Here is a 21,057-nt window from a genome sequence, read left to right as displayed (position 1 = left end):
GAATCCAGAAACAAAGTTTATGTTTACAGTCTGATCTCATTAGCCTATTGCTTTTGTTCTCGAGCCAGTCCATTGTTTGGACACCACAGTGGCAAATGTGTGACTCGACCTTTTAGATGAGAACATACCATCAGGTGGCGCAAAGGGATATGTGACGATTTTTTAAATATTAAAGTCATTAATGTATTTGCATGGCGAAAGGGAAGAACCATCATCCTTTTTGGGAACGAGAATATATCTATATAACTATAGTATTTATCAGGTCTAAACTAAACGCGGTGAAAATGTTTCGAAGACAGGATCTGTAGCGCAGCTGGGAGAAATGTAACTGATTAATAAGGCAGACCGACAGTGAATCATAGTCACTGATTTCGTCTTTTCTGAAGAGCGATTTTCGACTGCGCGACTGACTGTAGACTAACGTTATATCCCCCCTGAAGATGGAGTTTGGGGAAAGGAAGAGAAGAAGGAAGTCACAGAGCTTTAAGCTGGTCACGGATGAAGGTAGGCTGCTGAATGAATGCAAGACGCGCTTTCTGTGTCTGGGTGTTTGTCTGGCGCCGTGAGCCAGCGGAGACGACTCTGTAAACAAAAGCGATGGCCACGACAATGTGCATAGTCTGTGCCTCGGTTATAACCAACGGACAACCTTTAATCATTTAAAGTCTTACACGTGAACAGCTTCCTGGACATCAGACTCAACATAGATTCAAGAATAAATTGATTATGCTAAACGAATAGTCTAAATTATAAAAACATGTTGCACATTCTTAACATCCAACATGCAGCTTGAATTGTTCACTTTCTGCTGAAGCTATATGCTCTATAGGGCACCTCTATTGGATACACTTCTTCATACCACCTACAGGTGGTGGTTTCTGCATGGGATGGGAGGGGGACGGGGAGGGCTTTGGTTGACATCACAGTCATCCCTATCATTCTGCACAAGCTTCATCATTGCAACAACATTTTGCTGTTTGTCTTGCAGATTGTGTCCCTTCATATATGATGAATTCCAACCTCACCGATGTGCATAAAGATGCTGCTGTTCCTGATGGTATGTACCATAGTAAGGCATAACTTCTATGATATATTGAGGCAGATCTCACTTATTATACCGACATCCTTCCTTCTCAACGTAGTTTGGCTGGGGGACGAGGGCGTGGAGATCAAGAGGCAAATCACAGGAATGATGAGGCTTCTGAGTGATAAGACCGGCAGGGTACATCATCGTGTCGTAACAGAGCAGGACAGCTTTACAAAGGATCCTCAGGACAGGCATTTGACCTGGGCACATCAGCCTGCAACTTCATCTCTTGTATCAGTGGACCACCAGAGCAACAGCTGGAACTCTGCAGGGGACCCAGGGCCTTCACCGTCATCCATTTCCACCTCCATCCCCAACGGTCCAAGTTGTGGCCAGTACAGCACCCGCTCCAAAGCCCTGAGAAGCCTCAACAATACCAAGGATCCGATCAAAGTGAATGAAGATGATGGTAGGATACCAAAGCATGTTTGAAGAGTAGAAAACTAATAGACACAACTTTGAAAAATCATGAAAAATGATGCTGATAAAATAGAGAGGAGACAGTGTCCTCTGCTGCACACCAGACACACGTTTTGTTGTAGAGGTATATATACAGGTAATTGTGTGTAAGGCAGACAAGACATAAGCAAGTCAAACACTGTTCTGTAATACACATTTAGTTGTCAGTGACATCAAAAGAAAGCACTTTGCAGCCGTATGAGTATGCATGTTTAAGCAGACAATCACTTACCAACGCCCTACGGTCTCCCAGCAGATGTAGACCCTCCTGCTGTGACAGAAGCCCCCTGCTGTATGTGTAACTGTAAGGGCACCTTACAGGCTATTTTACAGGAACTGCGTGCCATGAGGAGGCTGATGCACACTCAAAAAGGTAAATGGATGAGCACGAACACTCATATACTGTGACAAAGTGAGAAAGAGAAATTGTAACGTATTACTGTCTTTTTCTAGCATCCTTGGAAAGACAGGGAGAAGCATCATCATCATGCCAAGCCTGTCTTGGTCCAGGCCCCACACCTCACCGTAGGTCCCACAAGAGGAGGCCAACCTCTAAAGTGGCACCAGTGAATGTGTCTAGTACTAGAAGAGCTGCTCTTGGCCCTCTGGCGGCATTACCACTTATAGTTGCACCTGCAGTATCTGGAAAGAGGGAGGAATGTGAGAAAGAGCAAGGCTCATCTACACCCAACAGTCATTCTGTCTCGTCTGAGGTTTCTTTGCTGCCACCTCAGAAAAATCCAGTAACTATTAACAACAGACACAATCCTCTCCTCAACCAACTAAAGGAACATCAGTCAATAGAGGTAATCTGCATGTTATTTCAAATGTACAATGTAAGCTTACTGCACTCCCACATAAACAGAATCACAAACTTGAATGTAACCTTTCTGAAGAATGTATTCCCAAAAGTTTTCTAATGTGTGTATTTACTCTATTTTATTTCTTAACTCAACCTAATGCATATCTGAAAAATCATATGATAGAATTAATTGGCAGTTGAATTCATCCAACTACATAATGGCTTCATTTTCTTCCAGCTTTCTTTTATATAGATACAGAACTACGGCAATTGTTTGTTTATATATTATAAAAGTTTTCTTTTTAATATGTTTGACTCCATTTAAGAAATTCTTGTCCATGTGTTAAAAATCGTCGCCAAGTGACATGCTTTGTTGCTAAGGAGAACCTTTGTGTCCCCTTACCGCTTTGGATCTCGAATCATAATTTTGGGAAGGTATGAGATATTAAGTTGTGCACGATCATCCTCATGCTTTATTGTACATTCAACATTAAGCTAATACTCATGACAATGACTTCTGTAGAGCAGTTTGTGTGTACTCTCTTTTTCCTTCCAAAAACTGAATTTATCTTGTGTTTTAATTTACCATTTTTCCAAAATACTTTGGAATTCATGTGTTATTTGTTTATTTTTCAGTCTGAGGTGCGTCTTGCAGAGGATCATAATGTGTATATCTCAAAAGCTCAGCTAGACTCCATTCTGGTGAACTATACACGCTCTGGCAGCCTGCTGTTCAGGAAACTGGTGCGCATCAATATATTTTTAAGAGCTGACTCATTGGCCCTTTGATTGTGGTTAACTTTGCAGTCATGTGGCATCTCTGATTACTTACATTTTAAAAACCACAACATACATCCAACAATTACTCACTAATATAGCTCCCAATAGGCTCAACATGTTTGTAATGTGGAGCTATGATGTGTCTAGGTGTGTGCCTTCTTTGACGATACTACGCTGGCTAACTCCTTGCCAAACGGTAAAAGGAAGAGAGGGCTCAATGATAACCGTAAGGGCTTGGACCAAAACATTGTGGGCGCCATTAAAGGTAAGATACAGAAGACTTAATCTGTCTCTTTGTACCAGAGTACAACAATGGCACATTAAAGAAATGATAAATGAAACATTAATGTAGTTGTATGAACTGTGTCCAGTGTTTACAGAGAAATACTGCACTGAACATAGAATAGAGAAGTTGCCCGGGCCACGAGACTGGGTTCAGATCCTTCAAGATCAGATCAAACTTGCCAGGAGGAGGCTGAAAAGAGGTACTGCTACAGAGTCCTAAATTGCCACCCTATTTTCTTTCTTTTATTGAAATACCAGTGAATTTGCATAAGTCAATTACGAAGTTGTGAAAGAGGAGGCCTTCTTTGAACATGTCAGGTAAACCTTTTTCTTCGTTTGACTCCTCAGATGCTGCAGAAGCAGAAGAAGTCTTAAATGGACCTTCCACAAGTATGAGACCATATTAAAATGGCAACTGACACACACACACGCACACACGCACGGACGCACGCACGCACGCACGCACGCATGCACGCACACACACACACACACTGTCTACTTGTATCCGTCTTGTGTCTTCACCTGCGGGCCTTAAATCTGTACTCCATCTCACAAAATCTTTCCATCAGCCCTCCTCTGAGCCCACCGTGTCTTTAGCTCTCACAACTTCACTGTCACAGCACACACATACACTGGTGTTGCTGGCTCGCTCATTGGCTCATATGTCTTTGTCCCGCTGTTGCTGTGACATTTGACATTCTCACACAGCTTCCCAAAATGTCAGCTAATTATCTTCACACCATGCACCTTATCCCCTTTTTCACCTCTCTATTTCCCTCGCTGCCACAACAGCATTGATCTTTCTGCTGTCTTTTTTTATTCAAAGAAGGCTATGGGACCTGTAAAAGAATCAACCAAATGTGTGAACACAGTTGTCTTTTAGGGTAGTGATATTTTATATCTTAACATTATTTTCTTCCTTCTTTTATAGGCTGCGACTATAGCAAGCCTGCAAGCGTGAAGGGGACGGTCGTTAACATGACGGGTTGATTCAATGGCGGGCCACACTGGCCTTGCACATTTGTTATTTGTCTTCATTACTTCTCTAACGTGATGTATTTTGCCACTTTAGATTTTTTATTTGCAGCTGTAATCTGCTCTCTCCCAAGGATGTAAAGGGGAAAAAAACAAAAGCACCCAATAAAGAAGAAGCCTGCTTAATGATTTTTTTTCTCTCTCTCTCTCTCTTTCTCTCTCTCTCTCTCTCTCTCTCTCTCTCTCTCTCTCTCTCTCTCTCTCATACACCTGCTCCAGCTCCAGCTGTTGTGGTCCTTTTCACTGGACAGATACTGGGATCTTGGTTTTCATGCCAAAAGACACTGAACTATACAGTGGTAAAACAAATGTCAGATAATGTTCATGTTTGTGACTTAGTGTTTACATTATAGGCTCCAGCTGTAACATGCCAGTTCTCAAATGTCATTAAAACAAGACAAAGTAGGATAATAGTATATCATTAATATGTTTACCACACATTACCCTTTAAAAGGATTGTGTGTTTTAAGTAACCAGTACTTCAATGGGTGTAATATGTAGTGCAGGGTCAAGCTTAATTATAAATATTACAACCAAAAGTAGATTTCTGATGTATTTTAAAATAGGTTGATAGGCTCATTGTTTGAAAATAAAGCATATGAAGTATTCTATGAATAGTTTTTTCATTTTTTGTCATTATTAGAATCTCTAGGCTATAAATATCTATTGTGTAATTGTTATTAATACTGTGATGGAATTACATTTTTCATAATGTTTTGCTCACTGTGCATATGACATGAATAGTTGTTTCCACCATTAAATATGGTTTCATGGCCATTTTGTCTTTGAGTCATTTTTTTGTATGCTTGACGGTAAAATTTACATCAGTAGAAATTAGAAAAACAGTTTGTATGGCTGAATTTCTTTCTTGAGAATCAAATAAACATTACTATAGCTTTGTTTTAATGTCACAAATAAATACAAAAATGTGTTGTAACAAAAATATTTGTTACATCATTAACACAATTCGAGGATTGTGGATCACAAATATAAGTTTATAAGCTTCAGCCTTTTTAAGTTCCTGTACTTCAAACCAGGCAATGCTATGTTGTTGTATGTGCAATTGGAGGGAAAACAGTAAATTAAAGGTACACTCCATTGTGGAGATTTTGTTGCCAGACTTCACAGGCCATTAAAGGGGATGTTAAAGCCGCCAATGTACGGGCAGAGGACCCTTTGAGATCTTGTGAGTTTCCTCTTTTTATTGCAAACCATTTGTTGTGTGATGAAGACAATGCACGATTGGATAGGTTGATTCATTCAAATGTATTCAATTTTACGTGACAGTTAAATTTTTTCGTCGTCTAGTTTTGAGTTAGAAGAACGATATGTCTCACTTTTCGTCAGGCTTTCTCGGAGGACGCCCGATTCTAGCCCCAATGCATTCTGGTGCCGTCCCCGCTCTTCTGTCGGGATCCACCGCTAACGTGAAGCTGGTAAGGATAAACTGGACAGAGCAATTAAAGGGGAAATGTTGCAAGAATATAACTCCGCTTTGGTCTTAAAATTGCATTTAGGGCAATTGTAAACACTTATATTGCACAATGCCAGTACAAACGTTGCACAAGTAGCATGTTCGGTGCTGTTTTATTGATACCAACTGTGATGTTGCACACATCGCATGGTGAGGGACAGCAAAGGGTTAATTTTTTCCGCCGCCGACATTTTTATTCGGCGCTCTACGGCAACTTTTTAACTTGCATGGGGAACGAACTGGCACAATGTTTCACAACTATGGGTCGCATGTGTGTCATAGTCTGTACAGTGTGTGTGTTTTTGTAATTGCTGTACAGCTCGCACACTCGGGGTTGTTTGTGGCACAGAGCTGCTTATGCTCATCACCTCATGCATTGATCAGCGTGAGCTAGCATAGAAACGGAAACGGCATTTTTCAGCAAAACAAAAGTGAAAGATGTGACTGTCACTTTTAGCCCATACATCCTACAGCTGACCGCAGTAGTTTATAATGTGGTGTACATTACACCGAATAGTTCACTTCTGGTCGGCTCCGATATTGTTCGCCAGTGCCTCAGGGTTGAATGAACTTAGCAGCGTGTTGTCTCTTGAACATCCCCACTGCGCGACCCGAGGCCCCTTCAGCAACTCAGCAGCAGTTTGAATAACAAACCGGGGCCACAAGCGACCAATTACTGGTCTGGCTTCTCTGTCAAGTGGGAAGTCTTTCCCGTTGTCCTGTTATCGCGGGTCATTCATATGTTACATTTGATTAAACCAAAAATATGAGAGTCGATCAGCAAGCACAAGCTCATTGTTCATTATTTTATGTTCCCAGTGGTGTGAATTGGGGGTCGCAGAGTCTTGGATGCATTGCATTTTGAGAAAGTTAATTAGTACAGCTCTAGTAACCCCTTTTATTTGTTTTCATACTAAACTTACTAATTTGAATAAATATTGTGCCTAAAATTTTAATGCATGTGCAATTGAATTGTATTTTCTTAATTCATTCAAAATCAATGTAATCAAAACCCGACCCAGGAATATATCTCGATATTCACATTCAGTACAATGCAATAGACCTCCAACATTGCAACGTGAATTCTTCATTTAATATTGAGACTAGTCAGAGACGTGCTGATTTAGGTTTGGTTGTGTTTATAATTCAGATGTTGGGTTGCTTTGGCAAAGTGTTTCTAATATAAAGTGTCCTCAAATTGTGTTATTAAAAATATTGATACACTACTATTTTGTTAGTTAATACATTGTTTTAATGAAATCCAGCATCAACATTGTTGCTGCTTTTCTTTGAATATAACTGTAAACTGAATGATAAAACAGATAAAACAAAAACAATTATAAGAGTCATCAAACATAATCTAATTGGCAAATTCATTAATAAGATACTTGTTGGTCATTGTTAGCAGCACTAAAGATGACTGCAGGGTTAAATAAATAGCTTTCTGACACAGTCTTAAAATATTCTGAGATACAGAAAGGCAGGATTCTGTTCAGTAATGTTGCTTCAGTTTGTACAGAAGCTCATTTGTACCTTGTCATGATTCACTCCAATTGATGTGAAGATGAGCACATTTGTGGATGCTATACAATTGCAGAGTGGTACATTAATTGAGGTTTGAAGTCCACGCAAATAACAAGATTTTCTCTTATTCATAACCTACTCAAACAGCGTTTCTAATCAGTCTTTTGTTGTTCTGTCCTGATGTGGTTCTAGTGGTGAAGACCCAGACTTTCTTCAGACATGTCTGTCAGGGAGTCCTTTAATCCTGAAAGCTATGAGCTGGACAAGAACTTCAGGCTCACACGCTTTGCTGAGCTCAAGGGCACCGGATGCAAGGTTAGCTCACCATATGAATATCTGCCTTGGACGCATCATTGTCTATGTATATATCTATACAAAATAAGAAGTATAAGAAATGTGATTTAAAAAAATGCGGAATAATGATTATGGTGTTTTTTCACAGGTGCCCCAAGATGTGTTACAGAAGCTGCTAGAAACCCTACAGGAGAACCACTATCAAGAGGATGAACAGTTCCTGGGGGCAGTTATGCCTCGATTAGGTAATTATGGTCCTCGTTTAGAACTGTAATAACAAATAAGTCAAGTTACAAAGAGCTTAACAGTAATATAGCTTAAACAAACACTATTAGCTGTTCTCATACAACTTATACAATGCTAAATACATATATTGTTAAAGGTGAATTCTCCTCTGTAGTGGAAACCAGTTTTGTGGTGGCATTAAAGAATAAAGTTGCTTCATATAAAACTCTGACGGCATGTGTTAAAGCACCAGTCCTGCTGTATTATACGCAAACCATGAATGACCAGACATTGTATACTGCGATTTAGGGAGGAGCAAAAAATACGTTATGGTTCAAAACATTGAAATACTATAAAAGGGTCAGTTCTGAAAAGACTACCAGCGTAGACACAGCGTTTGACAATAACCTCGTCCATTACAGTCCAGCAGTCTAATTCTTCTCTTAAATTAAGACTTTGTGTGTACAGTACCAGAATAAAAACCTCCTCAACATATCACATCCAGAGCTCTTTTGTTTTTGAAGGCATAGGAATGGACACCTGTGTGATCCCCCTCAGACATGGAGGCCTTTCTCTGGTCCAGACAACAGATTACATCTACCCCATTGTGGATGATCCCTACATGATGGTATGGATCTGCTCTTTTATGGCCATTATTTGGGCTCTATTGTAGTACTATTAATTATACATACTTGTGACAGGTGGAAGGATGCCACTGTTACCCTTGATGTGCTTGATTGTCAGTATTTCTATTTTCTAGGGAAGAATAGCTTGTGCCAATGTTCTAAGTGACCTGTATGCTATGGGTGTGACAGAGTGCGACAACATGTTGATGCTTCTGGGAGTCAGCAACAAAATGTCAGAGAAGGTATGAGGCTTGTCAGCAGATGTGTCCACGTTTTGATTTGGTTTCTGGCAAAATAACTGCGAAGAACCAATTGTGTTAATAATTGAACAAACCAAATGCCACTCATAATAGAGCTACTTAACTCAAAGATATTATATTATTATTATTTTTCCCTTGTGCTCCCTTTCTGGTTCTGAATGTTCTTGGTCTTTACAGGAGAGAGACAAAGTCATGCCACTGGTCATCCAGGGATTCAAGGATGCATCAGAGGAGGCAGGCACATCTGTAACAGGAGGACAGACGGTGCTCAACCCCTGGGTGGTGATGGGAGGAGTTGCTACAACTGTCTGCCAACCAAACGAATTCATCATGTAGGAATGAGTTCCATACTGCATATTTCCCTACTCGTGTATAACTTTTTATCATTTTGTTGTTATGCATAAAAAACAATGATGATGCTTGACGTTTCTCAGGCCAGACAATGCAGTGCCAGGAGACGTGTTGGTGTTGACCAAGCCTCTTGGAACACAAGTGGCTGTTGCAGTACATCAGTGGCTAGATATTGTAAGTCCACCTGCCCTCTCGTTTGACTCGAATCATTCTGTCTCCACACTTCTTCTTTTTTAAGATACACACCAACGCCATTGACTGTATATATATTTTTTCAATTATCTCTCAGCCTGAAAAGTGGAACAAGATCAAGTTGGTGGTAACCCAGGAGGATGTAGAACTGGCCTACCATGAAGCCATGATGAACATGGCACGGCTCAACAGGACAGGTAAAACCTTTTTATTTATTTATATATATACACTGAGCTTTTGCACAGCGATCAAAGGCATCAACCAATTGTGAAGAACAGGTGGAGTGGCGCCTATATTTATATCAACTTGGAGGATACAAATTTCGTATCAAAATGGCAAACTTTATTACTCCTGTCAACTGTGACAACGGTAGTGCAGACCAGGGCTGCGGTGAAATGACCTGGATGTATCTAAGTGGCCACCATGATAAGAGCTGTTGGATTTCTCTAAATGCTAAGCAATGGTGTTTCAATGCTTTCTTTATTAGCTCATTTAGTATAGGAAACATTGGACCTTCCTTTACCAAAGGAAATGCCGCCCTGGCTACATTTATAGTGACGCACCATCTGTCCATGAAAACAGTTCAATAATTATTTGCTTAGTCATAAACTAATGAGATTCATGTTGATAATTATGAATAAACAGTGGCAACAATTTTTTGTTTAACTTTAAATGTATATATCTATTTAAGAAAACAAGAATACGAAACAATAAATATAGCAGACTGTAAATGAACACATTCTCAATAACAAGAAGCACCAGTAAAAACAAAACTAGCTAGTCCCATCATAGACTATTCAACTGTTAAAAAGCAACATATAACTGAACCGTTGAATCTACATTATTGCACAAAGGAAATATTGATAGTTTCATTGATATTCCACGAGGGATTTGTCAGTTTGTACTGAAGCAGTGTTGCTTATAAGTGTGACAGCAGCAGGAAGGAAGGACCTCCGATTTCTCTCCTTCACACACCTCGAGGGAAGCAGCCTCTCACAAAAGAAGCTCTTCACATAGCCTGCATGAAATAGTAATTGGGTCATGTTGTGCGTTTTGTAGTCTGTCGTTCACCATGGCAGACCTACGTCAGTGACATCCGCCGTTGCATCATAATTTACTGAAGTTTACTGAAAGCACCACGATTGTCTTTTCCTAACTCCTCATGAATTTGCTTCACATCTTTCCTTGACCCCAAAGAGGTCAAGGAAAAGTGGTTAGGAATAGAGTAGAAATACAATTGCGGGCAAGTATTTCGCATTTTTGTGTTTATTTGTCACGCCCCAGGTGTGTAGAGGCCTTTTAAGCTAGGCATAACTACACTTTTGGGCAGAGAGACATGTTGAATGGGGATATTATATTTGTAAACAGCAGCAGCCTCTGCAGCAGTGTGGTTGTATTGCACCCTCTGTGGCTAAGTAGCTTCTGCTAATATAGTAAATATTATAAATATATAGTAAAAACTTCTGGGATCACTTTATACTACCGAAAGATAATGTTCCATGTGACACAGAAGTTGCATACTATTCATGGTAACATACACACAATATTTGTTTGTGCTTTCAGACGGCATACAGTGTTTGTCCTGCATGGAGTGACAACAATTGTGAATATCAGCACAAATTGTATTGTCAATATCTTCTCATAAGACTGTGTACATCCCATATCAACCAAAAGTCATCCACATGTGTGCTCTCTCTGTGTGTCTTTCTCTCTCTCTCTTCTTTTCCCATGTAGCGGCTGGTCTTATGCACACCTTCAACGCTCACGCAGCCACCGACATCACAGGGTTTGGCATCCTAGGTCACGCTCAGACGCTGGCGCGGCAACAACGAAGCGAGGTATCGTTTGTCATCCACAACCTCCCAGTGCTTGCCAAGATGGCGGCCGTGTCCAAGGCTTGTGGGAACATGTTTGGACTCATGCACGGCACCTGCCCTGAAACTTCAGGTTTGTACAGTGGAAATCAGCACTCCAGATAGAACAGCTCATGCCAGCACCACCTAATGCCATCTGGCCCCTGTCCCACACGACCACAATGTGATCAGTTTCAGTATCAAAGGCAGTACTTAGATCCAGTAGGAGAACTGAGCCCTTACCAGCGTCACTGCACATTAAAAACATCAATTTAGACCCCCGTGACTGACAAAATCTTCTTTTTTTTGCAGGAGGCCTGCTTATTTGTCTGCCTCGGGAGCAAGCTGCCCGCTTCTGTGCCGAGATCAAGTCCCCAAAATACGGTGAAGGCCACCAAGCGTGGATCATCGGAATTGTAGAGAAAGGAAACCGCACTGCTCGCATCATTGACAAACCACGGATCATAGAGGTGGCACCACAAGCAGCCACGCAGAATGTCAACCCAACTCCTGGTGCAACTTCTTAATCCACCTTTGCATCATAGACCGGAACCCCAAAACTCTGCAGAGTGCTTTTAGACACATACACTACAAAACCATCCTAGAGTGTTGAAATATATACATAAAATAGTATGTACACACAAGACTGGGTTGGCGTGTATCTACATGAAAAACAGCACCACACAGTGGCCCAAGGGGCATGCCATCACCCAGTGGACTCAACCTGCAGTATCCCAATGATTACAAAATTGGTAAGAATTAGAGCATACTTAAAATCCATTTGCCTTTTGTGTCTGTCGTATTTTGTTATGTTCCATGTGTGTGATCAGCAGGCAACTTCTGATAAGAGGGCGATGGTGATGAAGACAATTATGTGATACTGTTGATTCATTTTGAATCTTAGGAAATCTGGAGTCTGTTGCCTCTTTGGCTCTTTTAAAATTGCTCTCATCAAGCAGGCGGACCGCATGATGGTGTTTTTGTTTGTCCATTCACTTTGTACAGTTATAAAGTCTAGTTTTAGTTCATTGCTGTAACTGATGCCTTGAAAGAAAAAGTGACAAGAATGGTTTGTTTTTTATTACTTTGACTTTTTGTATTCTCCCTACCTAAACTAATAAATATTACAATAGAAAATGGTTTATTTTTGCCCGCTTTTCGGGAGCTGCACTCAATCAAATGTGACTATCTACTTGCATCATAAAACTGCATTCAATACGATTGATGTTGCTTCATTGTGTATTGTTGTACAGACATCGATGAATTGTGATTTAAAGTCAAATATAAGGAGATGAACCTTCTATTATCTGCATTCCCAATAGGTTATCATATTTGAGGTAATGTGGAGATCAGACTTTGCATTATAGAGTCACACAATCGTGCGACTAAAAAGCATTCTGGGCTCTTTGCAACAAGCACTCTAATCGGTGATGTTGCCTTTGTTCAAGATCTGGGGCATTTAGTTCTGCTCTCAATGCTGCGAGCAGTCTGACAAACTGTTATGAAGCTTCCAGCTGATCAAAGTCCAGATCATTTGTTTATCCTGAAAGCCTGACTTAATCTAAGGCCTGTGTAAATGTTTATATGGATATCAGAAACCAGGTATGACCTCCACCCCACCTCTTACAAGAAATGTCTTTTTAAGTATTACAAATGTTTATTTCATTTGTGTTAAGAATGGAAAATAACTGGATGTATGTCTAGTTAATAGTATGATTACATTTGAACTGCACAAAAGCCACTGATGTATGTAATAGATGCATGATCATCTTTAATATTTTATAGCAATTCATAAATACTGGCATGTAACAAATGATTTATAGTTTCAGACATAGTACTGAGTTTTATATTTACAAGTTTCATATGCACAATCTGTAGACCATATATCAAGATTATATTTAGATTAATTACATCACGTTAGCTCTATATACAGTCTATGGCATAAACTAACAAAAAGGAGGGAGAAACAACCATTGCATAAACAAAAATTCCTGTTTTAAAGATCTATCCCTCAGCACCAAAACAACACAGTTCTGGAAGGTATAATATAAAATAGAACAATATTAGAGAAGTAACAACAATTTATTTAATCTGACAGTGAAATGACCAGCTCCTATAATGTGTCCAAAAGGATCACAAATGCAACCTGTCACCTGAACATCCAGCACACCACTGCACAGTGTCTGTTATATGTGCTTTTTCCCATTTTCCAGATGTACATGCGTTGCATGCTCCACTGTCTTCTTCTCATTTTCAGTCTTAAAAAGTGCCTGGATATCGAGCATGGCGTTACAAATGTGCTGACCAAACCGGAATGAGTCCTGCAGGTCACAAAATAAAGGCAATAACAAAGACAGACATAAAGAGTGTTGAGTTTTGAAAGATAGAATAACACGCTATCCATAAATGATAATATGCATTGCTCTCATTTTGTGCTCTTACTGTGTCCGGGCTGGAAAACTTGCTGGAGATGTGGAATGTGATGAGGTTTTCCCCAACGATTATATAAGACACACCATAACCATCATCCGCCACCTGGTAGGAGAGAGGAGGCGCGATTACAATGACGGCACTTACTGTGCCTCCAGATCACAACTTCAGGGGGAAACATTATGACTTGTGTATAGCCTTTGGCACATCCTATTAAACAATTTTACTCACTGGGCCAAATCCACCCCCAGCACCCACATATTTAGGGAACTTGTTGATGTCCACTAAATTGAGCTGCTGCTGTGGAGTCTGACTGGTAGACAACTTCCAGGGCTCTGAAAGCACCTAGAAGCAAATATATTGAATGGATGAGATAAGAGAGGAGAACAGTTGTGATAGGTAGGTTAAGAGTAAATGTGTGAATCAGAAACCGATAAAATCACAGAGAGAGAGAGGATAGACGATAATAGTCCTAACCTTCTTGAGGAATGGCGAGTCAATACCAAGGTATTTGGACACTATGTAGAGACAAAAGAGGTGACGGTCGATACCAGAACCAGTCATGGCCAGACGATACATGTTTTGATGCTTATCTGCTGCTTTCCGAAACAGGGCAAGTCTCTGGGCGTTCTGATCACAAAAACAAACGGCACAAACAAGTGGCATCCAGGTCCGCACATACAGCATGAACATCATATCAAAATGACCTAATTCAACCCTGCAAGAACTTCAGAGAGTTTAGAGTCCAATGCACTGACACAGGGAGACACATTGCCTCTAGGTCCTGGTGACCAAGTCCTCAGTGGCACAATGTGACCTGTAACAGCGTGTCCTCTCAAAATGTGATGTCATACTTACAGCAAGTGTGTCCATTCACACCACGGGAGTGATTGTGAATTTGTGACATTTGAGACCAGATATGTCCAAATATCTAGTTATTTAGCTAATTGTTTTAAGTATTGACCTACACCAGTAAAGGGCTTTAATGCCTTCAACCCGGCTGTGATTCCGCTACAGACCATGTTTATGTTGTGTGTTCCTCATATAAGTGTTTCTGTGTGTGGGTGAGTTCTGCTTACTGTTGCACCTGCATCCTCCATGGCTCTGACAAATGCAACAGCCTCAGAAGTGCAGGAGCGTACCGTCTCTGTCCGACCGTCTCTGAACATACGAGTCATTGATGACTCGTAAGTCAGACAGAACAAACCCTGGTCCTAAAAAGCAGATGGATTGAAGTAATATTGTGTTGGTGGGTGATACAATCAAAGACAACAGTGAGCGATAATGTCAGTGATGTCATGAAGATGGCAGCCCTACCCTGAACTGTGCCAGCTGCAGGGCCAACTGAATAAAGGCATCAGGGCTGCTCCTGCACTTCTTGATCAGGCCTTTCCCAAACTCATGAAATAGTAAGCCATGGAAGTCCACGTCGTCAGCGATCTGCTTGGCTGACAAGTATGAAGTCTCAATGACCTCTTGGCACTAAGAGAGGGGAAAACAGAAGGATATCTTGATTTGTTTTGTGATGAAAATACAGTTATTAGCCTACAGCAAATACCGTTAAATGCAAATTAAATAGGTCAATGGTAATTCATGATTCAAGGCCCTACTGCACCTCCTTTGGAATCTTCCACTGCAGTCGAGAGGGATGAGGCAGACCTTTGTTCACATCACCTTTACAATGGCCCTCCTCCGTGTAGCCAAGATGGAAGCAGTCTGTTGCAAGAACATACTACATAGACAAGAAATGCTGGCTGAAAATATCTGCACATTTTCAATCATTGTTTTAAAATACAATATCAGGTGCACAGGTGTTCATACCTCCCACATATGTCCGACAATTGGTGCATCAGCCCAAGAATGTTCAGCATTAACACCCATTTTTCCATTTGGATAAGAGATCAAGGTGAAAGACTTGTCAAACCACCTGTGAAAGAGAAAATAACTATTAGAATTATTTTGACGACTAAAAGTCTAACCAGTACAGCAGCCAATAGCAGGGACCTTCCCCTTGACTTCTGTGCCTACCTGTTGTAACATTTTCCATGAAGCAGGGACTTGGCGTAACTGTCAAGTGATTTGGTGTTTGCAGGGTCATAACCCTGTCGCTCGTCATCTAGCGTCAGGAAGAAGGCAGCTGACTCAATGGTGTCCAGGGACACTTTGTTTCCTCCCTGGCCGAAATATTTAATCCGAGCCCGAGCCCATGGAACTCTAGAAGGGGGATGTCGAAGAAAGACAATTTACCATCTTGTTTTGTGTGTGTTCGTGCACATGTGTCCTGTGCATGTGTGATTTGATATACCTGTTTCCTGCAGTCAGGGCAGCTAATTTGAGTTCTCCTGGCTGGGGTTCTGATGTATCATTGAGGATCCTTTGAAACTGTGTCTCAAGTTCACAGGGTAAGAGGTGGCGCCCTCCAGTGTACAGCCACACTTGGAAGAATCTGCCCTTGTGGTAGACGACCAGGTGCTTACGGTCCGTCAGGTGCTGCACAATATCTGCAGGGAAGGACCAACAACAATGGAATTATGTGTGGACACGTGACACAATAAGAGGGAAGATACAGTTGGCTAATCTCAAAGATAAAATGTAGAATATTAGGAACCGGCAAAATACTTTAATTCACACAGATTGACCAATTCTCCTTTTATCTCAGATTCATAATCATGTGCGCCAGCAGTACCGTTGTTACAGGGTCAATCAACACTGTAGCACATTGGACTGGGGGCTGAAACTTTCAAACCAGTTGCACTTTCATTTGATTAACCCTTTAAACTGAAGCAGTCATTTACCTGTTTCAATTCCAGGGATGCGGGTGGTGTTAAATATCCTCTCCATCTGAGTGGAACACATAGGAACTGTCCCCAAAGCCCTCAACTGAGAAGAAAAAAGCAATAATTACAGAGAATAATGAAGTATGTATATGGTTTTACAGTGTGTAGGTTACAACCTGATTGGGTGATTTGTTTAGATTAAGGCAGAGTTGTAGTAAAGTAATGGCAAGCGTTACCGGTGCATGTTCCCCACGTTCCAGTTTGCGCCTGTACTGCAGCATGGCATGAACCACATTCCCTGCCCGAGCAGCCTGTCGGTGTGTTGGGGTCATGTACAAGAGGTCCTAGTGCATTCACCACAAAGACAAAGTAGACTCATCAACACAAGTTGACAGAAAGCAAAGAACAAGTATAAATCACATAAAGAGACAAATGTGATTTAATAAGATTCATTATTATTCACAATTATTATTTTGGATAATGGCATTTAGCGAAGTTAATATGAATTTTTGATTTAAAATGATATGAAAAGAGCATTCCTAATACACCCCAGTGGCATACGTAAGTATGACCTGGTGACAGATAGTCTACTGTATCTTACCATTATATAGAAGTTACTGTTCACCATGATAGGACCCCTACCCCTGAGGTAGATGTACTCCTCCCACCAGTCACTTACCTAGAAAAGAAAACACATTATTATTGAAAAACATTATGATTCAATTCAATTTGAGTTCCGATTGTTGTATCTCTTGCAGGCACGACTCACATAATTTGTCCCCCACCAGGATTTCAGGATTAAGTATCTCTGTAGCCGGGCTGCTTTTGAATCTTTAAAGTCGTTGGCCAACATCTCCATCTGGTTGTACTGATCACTGTTTAGCAGAGGACGGACTGACTCAAGGTACTGTGGAGAAAACACGGTGTTTGTTGTCAGGACAAAGAAGAAGTGATGTAGTGCAGCATGAGCTACACAAAAAGAAAACATAAAAGACATCCAGCACATGTGCAGCAAAGGAGACATGACATGTTTGTATCTACTAATCTAGTCCTGTAGCTTTCACAGGGTGCAGGATGGGAAGGGGAGGGAGCAAGATGGCGGTACAGTCAAACTATCTCTGTATGCTCCAACAAGCTACATATATCAAATAGTTGGGAAAGTGTAGGTTCAGTTAATGTGCTCGATAGGTTCAGGTGTAAAAGTCAGAAATGGTAATTAAAAAATGTGGTGTTAGTTGTGAAAATGTCATTATGACAAATGATTGTTTAGATGTCAGGTACCACATAATAGCATGCATTAATTGATGTTGTCTCCATGTCATTTATTTCAAGATGACACATTCACTTGTTGTGGTCATTGGAGGTCAGTACTGTGTAGTTTCACACCCTTTGAATTGTATCATCCACACTGGGCACAGGAAGCCTGGGTAAGGAGGCCTGGAAACTGTAGAGCAGCGGTCTGCGGCCAGAGAACATCTTCACGAGGCTCTGGTAACAAACAAACAACACCCAGAACATCACAAACATATAGCATACGAGAGGAACCTTTATAACAGATCAGGAATCCACCAAACCCTCTGCACTGAGCAAGGGATGCAAAGACTTAATAGTAATGATGTACTGAAAGCCAGATCATTTAATGGCACACGCAATATGATTAAAGCTTTAGAAAGACTGAGTGAAAGAGAGAAAGACAATCGTACCAGCCACACTCTGGTTGATGTGCTCATTTTTCCATGGGATTCAAAAATCCATCCGTGGTTGGAAAGCAGAGCTTTGAGTGTGTATCTCAAGAGGTAGATGAAGAACAGCCACAGTCCAGTGGCAAACAGAATGGCACTCAGCACCGCTCGGGTCTGCACTGATAAATACTCTCTGCACAGAAAAGGCACAACACTGCAGAATAACTTCAAATATTCTCTAAATAAATAGCTAACTTACTGCGCAGCTTGTCTATGTAAAGATAAAGAGAAGGAGAATATTTCAAATCTGAACAACAAGGGAAGGCATATTACATCTTCTCTGACCTGTGTGGTAGGTTTTCCTTGATCGCTTCAATCATTCCTAGAGACGGGTCTATGCGGATATACAAGGAACTCATCATGGCAATCACAACTATCAACCAACTGGATGGACTGGCAGGATAGACTCCAGCTAATACACCATTCTGTGAGTGAAATCAACAAGATTCAATATCAACACAAGATTCAGCTTTAGCTTCTATGTTATGCTCAGATGATGAATACAAATGCACAACTATTGTTAATACCGTTATGGATCTGAAACGCTACACTTGCGTGTTTGTAATCATATTATCTGGTGTCTCCACATTCTTTTAACACTCGATCTTTAATGTTGACTATTGTACCTTGAATTGAATGGCTCGCTTCTTCCATGCAGTGACTCCAGACAGGTAGATGTTTTTGATGACCTCTTGACTCAGTTTAAGGTCCACACCATCTGGCCGCACAGTGAACTGGAAGCCCACTGCCTGATGCGCCTCAGCCATCTCTGAAAGGTACTAACCTGGAAATCAAGTTTTAAGTCAACAGGTTTCCAACTGCAAATATTGACTGCTAAAATGATAATTGAAAAATAATTAAAAGTTTGAAGTGCAGTTTTGAAAGAGAGGAGAATGTCGAGTTGCTGGGGGAGAGAGTTCCGGAGGGAGGGGGGAGCAATGGAGAAGGCCCTGTCCCTCCAGGTCCGGTGCTTGGACAGGTTAGGGGGGGTGAGTCGGCAGATCTGAGTTTGCGGGTGGGAGCGTGTCTGTAAATATACATCCCCGTATCATCAATACGGGGATGTATTGATGATACTGATGATGTAGTAATCTATGTCGTAATTCAATCTTGCTTTTGTGTCAGCTCTGGATGCTAGTTCTCTTAGGATCTCACCAACCATAATCCATCTCTTTTAGATTTAAGAGCACACTCTTAATCCCGTGAAACTAATTGTAAAAACTTAATAATAAACATTTCCATTGAGCAGTGCATCAGTTTTAGAATCCTTTGGCATACTAATCCTCTTTTTCTTACTAATTTGTAACATAAAGATTAACAAAAAACTGATACATTTTACAAGATCTAACTCCTAGTTGGACATTATTTGCACCACAGTGTTTGCTCATAATGGAAGGTCAATTGATATGGGCGTCACAGATTTTAGCATAAAAAAAGAAAGAAGCTATATTATAATGTTGGAAGGGTTCAGTCATCAAAATCCTAAATAAAAATATTTGGAGTTCATACACCACTCCATGTTATGGACAGGGTGACGGATCTAGGATTTCTTTTTCCATGTCACATGACTGAACAGTCACCAAGTGGGACAAAGTTCAATGGCCAGATATAGCAATACACCGGCTGAGCATGTGCCAGTCCACAGATGGGCATTAAAATATAAACACAGAGTACAACCAACAGATGAATGATAAACCCTTTGGCTTTATAAGACACTGAGAATCTGTTCAACACTTTGAAGGTCATCATGTGTTTTACCGAACAACTGCACAAAAAGTGAACATGTATTGATCAGCACTTTACTTTGTCATTGAACTTCCACATCATGGTTTTAACCTGATCATTTTGTCCATACATGGCCTAACACAACATACACTCAAAGATTTCAACAATCTAGCATTATCACATTATCTTATGTAATTAAAACATGGCGTTAACACTAAAAGTATCGAGCAGAAACATTCTGCAGCTATACAACAACAGCTACATGCAGAACTGAATAAGATTATAAATAAGAGAGAGATACTTTACCTGTCAGAACAGAGTCAGTATAATCCACTCACGCAGGGGAAAGCTGTGACTTTGGTTTGTGTCAGGCAATTAAATTCCTCTGTACTCGGGCTTGTGTGATCTGTGTGACTCCAGTGCCCTTGATGTGGCTTTCCTCAGGTCAGATCAGAGCTGTCGTCTCCTGTGCTTTCCCACATTCCCTCCCCCCCTCTTTCCTCCTTCCCCGACACCACTCTCTGGCTTGCTCTCTTACCCGTGACATGCTTCATTTTGTAACAAGACACCAAACATAAACATCACCTCACCTCATGTGCCTTATGCAACTGCAGTGCTGTGTGAGGATGTAAAAGAGAGCAATGTGACGTTTCCTCTTCAAGTACTGAGAGTCCCGGCAGTATTTAACAGGGATAACACAAATGAAGTGTTGTGATCAGAATTACAGCATACACATCTCAGAATATCATCAGCAGATTCAGGTGTTGTGACTTTGCCTCGATGACAGGTTACAAAATGGGCCTAGAAACGAAATGTGTTGTCTTAATTGTGTGATTAAATTTTTTTTCAAATCATGGAGTTTAGGTGGTACCATCACAATCTTAAAATCAAGCAATAATGTAAATAGTAAAGGAGGAAATGTATTATTAATGAACAACAAACAATAATAATGAATACAAACAAAGGGAGACATCATGCTTCAGTCTTAGATTAGGTCTTAAATGTCATGATTTATTACGTATTCTCTTATTCATGAATTAAGAACAATACAGATTTTTGTTTTAAACACAAGAGATAAGAATAATACAGATATGGGAGTTTATTGTCATATGTTTGAGGAAAATGTAAGCACCATA

The 21,057-nt window shown here is 40.6% G+C and overlaps 3 protein-coding genes across 3 annotated transcripts; 2 read left to right on the top strand and 1 right to left on the bottom strand.

Moving 5' to 3' along the window:
• The first annotated feature begins 234 nt into the window (after positions 1-234).
• bend7 (BEN domain containing 7) lies at positions 235-4,403 on the top strand. Its single transcript, XM_034535609.1, has 10 exons — positions 235-504; positions 989-1,057; positions 1,143-1,496; positions 1,800-1,919; positions 2,000-2,352; positions 2,985-3,092; positions 3,276-3,393; positions 3,500-3,613; positions 3,762-3,803; positions 4,345-4,403. The coding sequence occupies exons 1-10, from the start codon at positions 441-443 to the stop codon at positions 4,401-4,403; spliced, it is 1,401 nt and encodes a 466-aa protein (XP_034391500.1). The 5' UTR covers positions 235-440.
• A 1,373-nt stretch (positions 4,404-5,776) lies between these two features.
• On the top strand, positions 5,777-12,384 carry sephs1 (selenophosphate synthetase 1). The gene is made up of 10 exons (XM_034535150.1): positions 5,777-5,884; positions 7,639-7,761; positions 7,889-7,985; positions 8,490-8,593; positions 8,726-8,833; positions 9,029-9,183; positions 9,286-9,376; positions 9,492-9,591; positions 11,129-11,341; positions 11,560-12,384. The coding sequence occupies exons 2-10, from the start codon at positions 7,666-7,668 to the stop codon at positions 11,772-11,774; spliced, it is 1,179 nt and encodes a 392-aa protein (XP_034391041.1). The 5' UTR covers positions 5,777-5,884; positions 7,639-7,665; the 3' UTR covers positions 11,775-12,384.
• A 745-nt stretch (positions 12,385-13,129) lies between these two features.
• On the bottom strand, positions 13,130-20,331 carry cpt1b (carnitine palmitoyltransferase 1B (muscle)). The gene is made up of 19 exons (XM_034535149.1): positions 20,228-20,331; positions 18,823-18,980; positions 18,482-18,621; positions 18,158-18,329; positions 17,841-17,942; positions 17,224-17,361; positions 17,056-17,133; positions 16,691-16,798; positions 16,473-16,557; positions 15,983-16,178; positions 15,706-15,891; positions 15,499-15,604; positions 15,293-15,409; positions 14,995-15,159; positions 14,757-14,891; positions 14,155-14,307; positions 13,909-14,022; positions 13,690-13,782; positions 13,130-13,568 (listed from the first exon to the last, which is right to left on the bottom strand). The coding sequence occupies exons 2-19, from the start codon at positions 18,961-18,963 to the stop codon at positions 13,434-13,436; spliced, it is 2,364 nt and encodes a 787-aa protein (XP_034391040.1). The 5' UTR covers positions 18,964-18,980; positions 20,228-20,331; the 3' UTR covers positions 13,130-13,433.
• Positions 20,332-21,057: the final 726 nt, after the last annotated feature.

Source organism: Cyclopterus lumpus, chromosome 6 (assembly GCF_009769545.1).
Source record: "Cyclopterus lumpus isolate fCycLum1 chromosome 6, fCycLum1.pri, whole genome shotgun sequence".
NCBI lineage: Eukaryota > Metazoa > Chordata > Actinopteri > Perciformes > Cyclopteridae > Cyclopterus > Cyclopterus lumpus.
This window is presented reverse-complemented; position numbering and strand designations above follow the sequence as displayed.

What these genes read in the sequence shown, in the direction of transcription:
- bend7 (XM_034535609.1), top strand. Translation starts at nt 441, where the DNA reads ATGGAGTTTGGGGAAAGGAAGAGAAGAAGGAAGTCACAGAGCTTTAAG. An exon ending in GCCTGCTGTTCAGGAAACTG is followed by an intron (nt 3,093 to 3,275) that starts GTGCGCATCAAT and finishes TGATGTGTCTAG; the next exon opens with GTGTGTGCCTTCTTTGACGA. An exon ending in CAGGAGGAGGCTGAAAAGAG is followed by an intron (nt 3,614 to 3,761) that starts GTACTGCTACAG and finishes TTGACTCCTCAG; the next exon opens with ATGCTGCAGAAGCAGAAGAA.
- sephs1 (XM_034535150.1), top strand. Translation starts at nt 7,666, where the DNA reads ATGTCTGTCAGGGAGTCCTTTAATCCTGAAAGCTATGAGCTGGACAAG. An exon ending in TCAAGGGCACCGGATGCAAG is followed by an intron (nt 7,762 to 7,888) that starts GTTAGCTCACCA and finishes GTTTTTTCACAG; the next exon opens with GTGCCCCAAGATGTGTTACA. An exon ending in CAACCAAACGAATTCATCAT is followed by an intron (nt 9,184 to 9,285) that starts GTAGGAATGAGT and finishes GACGTTTCTCAG; the next exon opens with GCCAGACAATGCAGTGCCAG.
- cpt1b (XM_034535149.1), bottom strand. Translation starts at nt 18,963, where the DNA reads ATGGCTGAGGCGCATCAGGCAGTGGGCTTCCAGTTCACTGTGCGGCCA. An exon ending in AGCGAGCCATTCAATTCAAG is followed by an intron (nt 18,622 to 18,822) that starts GTACAATAGTCA and finishes TTTCACTCACAG; the next exon opens with AATGGTGTATTAGCTGGAGT. An exon ending in GCCCTGACTGCAGGAAACAG is followed by an intron (nt 15,892 to 15,982) that starts GTATATCAAATC and finishes TCCCCCTTCTAG; the next exon opens with AGTTCCATGGGCTCGGGCTC.